The sequence below is a fragment of the Zea mays genome, chromosome 6 (assembly GCF_902167145.1).
Source record: "Zea mays cultivar B73 chromosome 6, Zm-B73-REFERENCE-NAM-5.0, whole genome shotgun sequence".
Lineage (NCBI taxonomy): Eukaryota > Viridiplantae > Streptophyta > Magnoliopsida > Poales > Poaceae > Zea > Zea mays.
Window position 1 is genome coordinate 33,030,928 of NC_050101.1, and position 9,584 is coordinate 33,040,511.

At 48.0% G+C, this 9,584-nt stretch overlaps 1 protein-coding gene across 1 annotated transcript; it reads left to right on the forward strand.

Moving 5' to 3' along the window:
* Positions 1-1,803: 1,803 nt before the first annotated feature.
* Positions 1,804-3,958, forward strand: LOC100277145 (uncharacterized). Its single transcript, NM_001150796.1, has 2 exons — positions 1,804-2,602; positions 3,146-3,958. Exons 1-2 carry the CDS (start codon positions 1,882-1,884, stop codon positions 3,676-3,678), a joined length of 1,254 nt encoding a protein of 417 aa, NP_001144268.1. The 5' UTR covers positions 1,804-1,881; the 3' UTR covers positions 3,679-3,958.
* Positions 3,959-9,584: the final 5,626 nt, after the last annotated feature.

Here is a 9,584-nt window from a genome sequence, read left to right on the forward strand (position 1 = left end):
CATCCACCCTCATTATTCCAGATGAACAATGAGACATATATCTTGAAGAATATGCTTGAGTTATGAGGTATAATGACTTTGACAGATGTCATCGTCAGGGGAGCGAATGCTATTGATCACAATCATGAGACAATAAATGTCATATTCTATGCTCTGAAGGCGTCAACTTGATGATCAATATGTGAACTTTTATGAAAGTTTATATTAAATATATAGATCCAGTCGATCGAACACCATCATTCAAAGTGGCTTATTTATGTCGATACGTGCACTTACCTCGTATATCCTAGAAGTGAGTAGAGGTAAAGTTCCTGAAATAGTCCTTGCAAGGATATGGAATCCTTTTGCTAAATCTTTATGTGCATATACTTCCAGAAGAAGATGTTTTGGCTTATTGATACAGTTTTGCAAGGATAAGGGAGAGCACATTTCTAAAGTTAGCCCTTGTAGAAGATTCGATAGAATCTAGATCCCAGAGGATCGAAATCTGTCCCGATGACAGCTGTTGTACTCTTTTTCCCTTGGTGAGTTTTCTTGAAGTTTCTCACATGAGGTTTTTAACGAGGCAACAAAGTGCAAATGCAATTTGTATCACCATGCACTCTTTCTCCATATTTTTCCCACTGGGTTTTTCGGAGTTTTAACGAGGCATGTGTTGGTCGCGGTATTCGCCCAAGGGGGAGTGTTAAGTAACCCTAGATAGGGTTATGTGGGCAAATACCTGCTTTGCCCCTGAGGGGTTTCACATCTCTATATAAGAAACATGTACACCTCCTCATAATAGAGAGATCAGAAAGAGGCCAGAGGCCCAACCCTATATCCAGTGTCTCGTGTGTTTCCTCTGTCGAGTTTATGGGAAGGGAGACGAGTTCTCTACATCTTCTTGCGCCTCTACTGCTGACGGGAGAAAAGTGAGCGGATCTGGTGATGTATGGTAACGTAGTTACCAACACTGTAGTTCCTCGTGTAGCCGTGACCGTGTGAAGCGGGGAGGGCCGGAGGGAGACCGATCCGGCCGAGCAGCAGTGGCCAGTAAGCAGAGCAGGCTGCCACTGCGACTGCGACTCTGGCATTGGCAGAGGCCCCAGAGAGAAGAGCCGAGACCTGTCCTGTCCAGGAGGCAGCGGCAGGGTCAGGTGCAGTGCAACAGGCTCAGCCATGCAGACGCCAGACGCAGAAGCTGACTGCTGACCTGACCTGACATGGCGCCTGGCTTGGGTCGTCCATGGACCCCCGGAGGCCCGGACCACGACCCTCGCCCCGGTTTGGGTTTGAAACCAATACTACTGCTGCTGCTCATGGGCCCGACCCGAAGCGCCGGCGAAGAAGTCTCGTGTGGGGTAGATGGATCGGGGTGGCAGGCTCAGGCCCACCAGTACAAGGCTTGCCCGCCTTTTCCTCAAACCCGTAACAGGCCGCAGCAGGACGGTAACCTCGGCGCGTTTTCAAACGGAGTGCCCGCCCACGAAAGCAGCACGGCACGGTGCTCCTCCTTTCCGCTGTCCTCCTCCTCGAAGGCTCGAACGCTTTTTTTTTGTCTCCTCCTCCGCCCGTTGCAAAAGGTAAGCCCGACCAAAATTTTTCTTTAACTAAAGATGGCTTATTTTTGCCCTCCGAATAATTTAGGTTATAGGAAAACAAAAATAAAAATACGGTGATCGTTAAGGTCCCATTCCATTCCGTTCCGTTCCATCTCGCAGTGCAGCGTCTTCCTTCAATGCTTCCTCTGTTTCCCTTCCCTCCGCCCCCGGTTCAAAGAGGCCACAGGCCAGCACACCTTCTTGAGGGACCCTTCTCGGTCGTTTCTGCCCATTCCACTCCACTCCACTCTCCCGTGCCGAGCACCTTCTTGAGGGGACCCTTCACGAGCAGCCCGCGCGCATGGCGTCGTCCTCCGCGTTCGCGCTCGACTTCCTGCGGCGCCTCCTCTGCGCGCGCAGCGCCGGCGACCGTCCAGACGCCGCCGCACGCCACACGTGCGCGCCGGAGACGGACGACGAGCCCACGAGGAGCCCCTGCATTGTGGCCAGGCTCATGGGCCTGGACGCGATGCCGCCGGAGGCTTCGCACGCCCAGCCCCCGCGGACGCCGCTGCTGCGGCGCAGCCGCTCCGCGGAGGGCTCGCCGCGTCAGTGCGAGTGGGACCGGGACAACACGCAGCCGCCGCTGGCGGTCCGGGCGTCCGCGTCGCTGCGGGAGAGGCCGGCGTACCTGCGGCAGGAGAGCGACGAGTTCCTGCTCCTCAGCTTCAGCCCCGATGACCCGGACCCGGACCCGGACCGGGAGCGCGACGTCCGGGAGGAGCTCGAGTTCCTGCTCGCCGCCACGGCGGCCACGAGGCGCGGCGGGCGGGCGAGGTCGGGCGCGCCGGGGGGTAAGCGGGGGCGGAACGGGCGCCGCCGCAGGCTGCGGTTCGCCGGCGACGACGAGGCGGAGTCGCTGTCCCCGGCCTGCGCCGGCCTCCGCAGGTGGGCGGACTGCGACGCGCACTACTCCAGCCCCGTGTCTGTGCTGGAGGCGCACGACGAGTCGTCCACCACCACCACCACATCGTCTTCCTTGGATGAGGTGGAGCACGCGGAGCCCTGCTCCGCTGCCTCAGGTTCGTCCTGCTCGCTTCGGCGCTTCCTAAATTCAACTGAGTTGATGCGCATCACTGCCTGCTAGGCGCCTTCATCTTTTTGCGCGAGACGAGATTGCTAGCAAGAAAACTGGAGTGCTAAGCTTTGGTGGACAGTCTGTAGAATCTACTGTCAAAGTTCTCTATCTTTCCGAGTACATGTCCGTCGTCGAGCTAAAAAAAAGCTGATCAGAACTTCACATGAGAATTGCGGTCCATCCGCAACAATCTGTCAAGTTTGTAGTATCAAAGTTTGTTCTGAGAGGGAAAAAAACCCACATCATGTCAGAATAGCAGCCCATATCCAACAATCTGCCAGAAATGTTACATTTTTAGATTTACGTCTTCTAAATATGGATCACTTATTCACTTCTTCTAGATATTGATCTCTAATCAGGCCACGTCTCCAAGGCGGTGCGATCCAAGTTTCCCTAACCTCATTTTCATGTCGCTTCATGCTGTGCCCTGAATGCTGCTTCTTCCTGCTGCTGCTGACAGCGCTGTTACCGTATCCACTTCCCGCAGATGAACCTCAGACAACACTGGAACATCAGAACTCAAGCAGGAAGCTGCACCTGCACCCCCCGGACCTCGACCAGCCGGGCACGCCGTCGCCACCGCGAAGCTCCTGCCACGTCTCGAGATGCTCAGACAGCGAGAGGAGGAGGAGGAGCAGGAGAGCGGTGAGCGAGGACGAGGAGGTGGTCACGCCGGACGTGTCCGTCGCCTGGCAGCCGGTCTGCAGGCTGGTCGAGGAAGGTCTGAGGAGCACGGAGTGGCCGTCGACGCGGGACGGCGCGGACGTCGTCGTCGTCGCCGAGATAGAGTGCGGCGTCCTGGACCACCTCGTGCGTGAGACCGTGGACGAACTCCTCCGGGGAGCGTCTGGAACCGCACGGGCGCAGCGTCCTCTCCCACTCCGACCCGTCTCGAAGACACAGCTGGGTGGGTGGCAAGAACGTTCGGACAGGACGAGCGATCGGATGATGCTACTGAACGAGCGAGAGGTTAGATTCGTATGCTGTGAAACTCTCAAATGCGACCGTAGTCTGGTCTAGGTTTTTTTCATCAAGATCGCTGAAACAAGTGGATATGATGCAAAACATAGCAGCCGGCGTAGGTACAGTACAGACTACAGATATTGCTGAACCTGGAGAAGTACACCAGGATCCGCACTCTCTGTACTGCCAAGCTCCGAACTCTGAAACTGTACATGAAGATGAGACTCCTTGTACTAGCACCTGAATCTGAATGAAGTTAAAACCAAGTTTCTGTGACGAAAATAAGCAACCTGTATACTTTGATGTATTTCTTTCTTCAATAAAAAAAATGTTCGGCAGCTCTTTTAAGATCAGATCATGCATCGAAAATCATCACCCGAACCCAATTCGACGTATTGACAATCCACTCAGGTCAAGTGGCCCATGATCGCTCCGCTACTAAAGTTGGCCATGTCTCTCCTCTGCTCACTCTTATGGAGAAAACGCGCGAAAAGGAGTCCACTTTGTTTTTTGTGAGTTCTCGTGAAGCAGCCCAAGAAGAGAAGCCAAGCCCAAGCCCATGAACGAGTCCACCAGCCAACGGCGTAGGTTTCCCCTACCCTAAATCGCTCGCTAGTCGCTATGGTGATTAAAGAACTAGTAAAAAAACGGAATATAAGTGATAACACTTTTGAGCAAGATGTACATGTTGAGAACTACGTTACCACGGATCACCAGATTCGCTCTCTTCCCTCCCATTAGCAGTAGAGGCGCAAGAAGATGTAGAGAACCTGTCTCCCTTCCCATAAGCACGGCAGAGGAAACACACGAGACACTGGATATAGGGTTGGACCTCTGGCCTCTTTCTGATCTTTTTCTTATGAGGGGTGTACATGTTCCTTATATATAGATGTGAGACCCCTCAGGGGCAAAACAGGTATTTGCCCACATAACCCTAACTAGGGTTACTTAACAGTACTTAACTAGGTGTTCTATTTTGTTGGAGCCAGCAGCGAGAAGTTCACTCCTTTGGCTGAAGACCTGTCTGGTGCCTTCGAGCATATTGAAGGTGAAATTAATGATCTTGACGAAGTTATAGCTGGGCATGGTGACTTCTGTGCCCTGGTAGCTTCTCGAGGCACAACTGTTGCCTTTCTGAAGTCTGGCTGTGAACACGGAAAAATTGTCAATAGACCCAACTTCAGCTTGTCACCAGCAGACTTAGATAACATTCCCAACCTGGCCCGAAGTATTGCGAATAGATTTATAAAATTAGTATGGACAAAGGGTGGACGGAGCAAAGCTGGTGACGAAGCTTGAAGCCACCTTAAGCTGGTAACAAAATCATACTTTATGCTTACCTTTTCCTTTAAATTTTGAATTTATCTTATAATACTTACATACAGGATGACCAAGCCGAAGCTGAAGCTATGGAGTAAAAAGACGAAGCTCCATGAATGCTGACGAAGCTTGAGTAGTTTGTAGAAATAGCTCAAAAAACTCATGTGATAACTTGTATAAAGTATGATGTAATTAAATTTCACTTTGTGGAATTTATCCATACCTTGTAATATAATCTTACCTTTCCGTCAATGTATAAAGTGCTTTGGTGTGGACGAAATTAATATTTTTGAGCCGAAGGTGAAAAACATCTTCCCTTCTTTGCGTACACAGCGAAGCATAAAATTGCCTCTTTTCACTTTTTTTCCGAAGCCTTCTCTTTTAAAGCCGAAGCAAGTGTGTATGTTATGTCGATGATGATCCTATGTATGTCTAAGTGAATGTTTATGAATGCAAATGTATGATGTAATGTATCGTGCAAATGAATGTTCAAAGACACATACGAAACCATAATCACAACTCTTATTCCCTTAGGAATAACAGATCTTTGTCGTTTATTTTTCAGCTTCACCGCTTATTTTTCGGTGTATCAGCGCTGACTTTTCGCTGTAAGCCTCCCTTAGGAGCTTCTTCGCCTTTTACTTCGGCGGTATTCGCGTTGACTTTTCGCACTTCGCCTTATATTTCGGCGGAATCAGCGTTGTCTTTTCGCTGTAAGCTCTGCATTCCCTTGGGAACGACTTTTGAGCAGAAAACTTACGCTGCGCTCCCTTAGGAACGACTTTTTGTAGCTTCGTCGTGCTCTGCATCCCCTTAGGGACGTCTTTCGAGCTTCTCCCTGTTTTTCCTTTTTTTCTCTTTGCACTCGATGGTGCATGCTCAGTTTTTACATTTACATCTTTGGGGGATATTGCTCTTGTAGAGCTGATATAAGAAAAAGAGAAATTACATGCTATGGCCCCATTAAAAACCTTTCTCCCCCTTTGGAAAGGAAAAGGGTGCGATAGGAAAGAATAAAAAAGATTACATCAGGCTACACATAATACCGCCGAAGCTCACCCGCATTCCAAGATCTAGGAATGTAGTTGTCGTCCATATCCTTCAACATGTAGGAACCGGGTCTTGACGAGGATACTACCAGAAAAGGTCCTTCCCACTTCAACTGTAGCTTGCCTACTGTATCTGGGTTGGCAACTCTCCGAAGTACCAAATGTCCTGGCTTAATATTTTTTAACCGAACCTTTCTATCACGCCATTTTATTGTTTCAGCTTGATATTTATTGATATTCTCCACAGCCTGAAGCCTGATCCCTTCTATAACATCTTTTGCCACAGAATAATCAGCTTCGTCCTCTGCCGAAGCCACTGTCCTTATTGATCCCGCTTTAACTTCTTCTGGGGTTATTGCTTCGTCACCAAACAACAATTTGAATGATGTAAAACCTGTTGACCTTGACATTGTTGTGTTGTGGCTCCACACCACTTTGATTAATTCGTCTAGCCACTTCCCCCTGGGCTGGTTGAAGATTAACTTCATTATCCCTGTCATTATAATGCCATTAGCTCTTTCAATAAGTCCATTTGACTCCGGATGCCGAACCGATGCAAAATGGATCTTCGTGCCAATTTGTTCACAAATCTCTCTGAATGCTTCGACATCAAACTGTGTTCCATTGTCCATGGTAATAGCCTTCGGCACTCTGAAACGACACACAATATTTTGCCAGAAAAACTTTTGAACAGTGACCGAAGTTATTGTGGCTAAAGGCTTCGCCTCAATCCACTTAGAAAAATATTCTACTGCCACCACAACATATCTTAAATTCCCTTGTGCTGGTGGAAGTGGGCCTAGCAAATCAAGGCCCCACCTTTGCAATGGCCAAGTAGGCTGTATTAATTGAGTTAGAGACGAAGGTTGTTTTTGGTCTCTTGCACATTTTTGACAACCTTCGCATTTTTGGACTAATTCTGCTGCATCTGAAGCTGCCTTCGGCCAATAAAATCCTTGACGAAAAACTTTACCCAACAGAGGCCTAGATCCGATGTGAGATCCACACAGACCTGCATGTATTTCTTTCATCAGCTCTATACCTTCAGCTCTGGATAAACATTTAAGTAATGGAGAACATACTCCATGCTTGTATAATTCCCCTTCTATTATTACATATGGACGGGCTCTTGCCGCTATTCTCTTATGATAAGCTTCGTCATCTAAAAGGAAATTGCCCTGAAGAAAAGACATGATCTCAGTTCTCCAATCTTCACTATAAACAGGAGATATATTGAGCACTGCTCTTTCAAGAAGGTCAACCGAAGGTGCTTTTATTGTTTCAGAGAATACTTCTGAAGGTAAGGGCAGCCCATGTGCCGCTGACTTGGCTAGTAGATCAGCGTGGTCATTTTCTCCTCGTGGAATATTCTTGACAGAAAACCCTTCGAAGGAAGCTTCAAGCCTTTGAACTGTATCCAGATATTTCTCAAGCTTCGGATCTCTTGCTTTGCAACTTTTGTCAACATGGCCAGAAATAACTTGGGAATCAGTTTTGAGCACCGCCCTTCTTATCCCCATTGCCTTCAACTTCCGAAGCCCCAAAAGCAAAGCTTCGTATTCAGCAATATTATTTGTGCAACTGAAATCAAGTTTCATTGCGTAGCATGTTCTAACTTTGGATGGTGCAATTAAAATGACAGCTGCACCTGCCCCGAAGGTTCCCCAGGAACCATCGCAGAACACTGTCCAAGCTTCAGCATCTTTACTTGCTTCTTCCTCCTGAGCCCCTGGCGTCCAGTCGGCGATGAAGTCTGCTAGCGCCTGGGACTGAATCGAAGATCTATGCACATAATCAATGTTGAACTCGTTGAGTTTCGCAGCCCACTTTCCAATCCTTCCAGTAGCTTCTCTGTTTCTCATGATATCCTTCAAAGGCTGTGATGACGGAACAATTATATGGTATGCTTGAAAATAATGTCGAAGCTTCCTGGAGGCCATTAAAACATCATACAACACCTTCTCCAATTCTGTATAGTTTTTCTTTGATAAACTGAGAACTTCGGAGACGAAGTATACTGGAGCCTGCTTTTTCAATTGCCCTTCAAGCTTCTCCTGAACAAGCGCCACACTTACTGCAGAGTGCGAAGCTACCACATACAGCAGCAGAGGAGCCCCTAGCGCTGGTGGAGTTAGAGTTGTTAAATCTATCAAATACTGCTTCAACTCTTCGAAGGCTTTTTGCTGAGCTGATCCCCATTGAAAAACTTTGGCTGACTTCAGTACTTCAAAGAATGGTAAATTTCTCTCTGTTGATCTGGATATAAATCGATTCAAAGATGCTAGTCTTCCTGTCAGCTGTTGAGCCCCTTTCTTTGTGCTTGGCGGCTCCATCCGAAGGATAGCTTCGATTTTATTTGGATTAGCTTCGATCCCTTTTGTTGAAACCAAACAACCAAGGAATTTCCCCTTCTTTACTCCGAAGACACATTTTTCTGGATTCAGCTTCAGACCAGCTTGCCTAAAATTAGCGAATGTCTCCTGGAGATCAGAAATGTGATTTTCTTGCTTCGTGCTTTTTACTATGATATCATCAACATATGTTAGCACGTTTCTGCCTATCTGGGAATGAAGGGCCTTTGCTGTCATTCTGCTGAAGCTTCCTCCATCATTCTTGAGCCCCTCAGGCATCCGAAGGTAACAATATGTACCACTGGGGGTGATGAAGCTGGTTTTTGGCTCATCTTCCTTCTTCATCTAGATTTGATGGTAGCCTGAATAACAATCTAGTAGACTCATGAGTTCTGACGAAGCTGTTGCATCTACCAGAGAATCTATTCTTGGTAATGGAAATTCATCCTTCGGACAAGCCTTGTTGAGATCAGTAAAATCAATGCACATTCTCCATTTACCATTGACCTTCTTTACCATAACAGTGTTAGCTAGCCATTCTGGGTATTTTACTTCTCTGATGACTCCGGCGCTGAGGAGTCTTTTCACTTCATTCCGAGCACCTTTGGCTTTGTCATCAGACATCTTCCGAAGCCTCTGCTTTCTGGGTCTGAAGGATGGATCAACATTGAGCGAGTGTTCAATAACATCCCTGTTGACACCACAGAGATCATTAGCTGACCATGCGAAGACATCTTTGTTGTTGAACAAAAACCTTATTAGGGTTTTCTCCTGCTCCTCAGATAATTGAGATCCCAATAGCACCTTCTGCTCTGCTATATCGTCACATAAGAGCATGGGCTTCAGCTGATCAGCCGAAGCAGCCTTCTCCCTTCCGTACTTGTATTGCTCACAAGCTTCGGCTCCATCTATGTTATGGATTGCTTTTGAATCATGTCCAATTTCCTTCGGCTTTTCTGGTAGCTTCCTGACTTCCATGAATAGCAATAGGCCCTTGATCCGAAGGTATCTTCATGCAAAGATATGCTGGGTGAAGAATTGCTTCGAAAGCATTGAGTGTCCCACGACCAATGATTGCGTTGTAAGGGTATTCCATGTCAACAATATCAAACACAACTTGTTCAGTCCTTGTATTGTTGATAAATCCGAAAGTCACTGGCATCGTGATCTTGCCGAGTGCTATAATTTGCCTCCCTCCGAAGCCACAAAGGGGATGTGTAGCATCATGGATCTTATCTTCGGG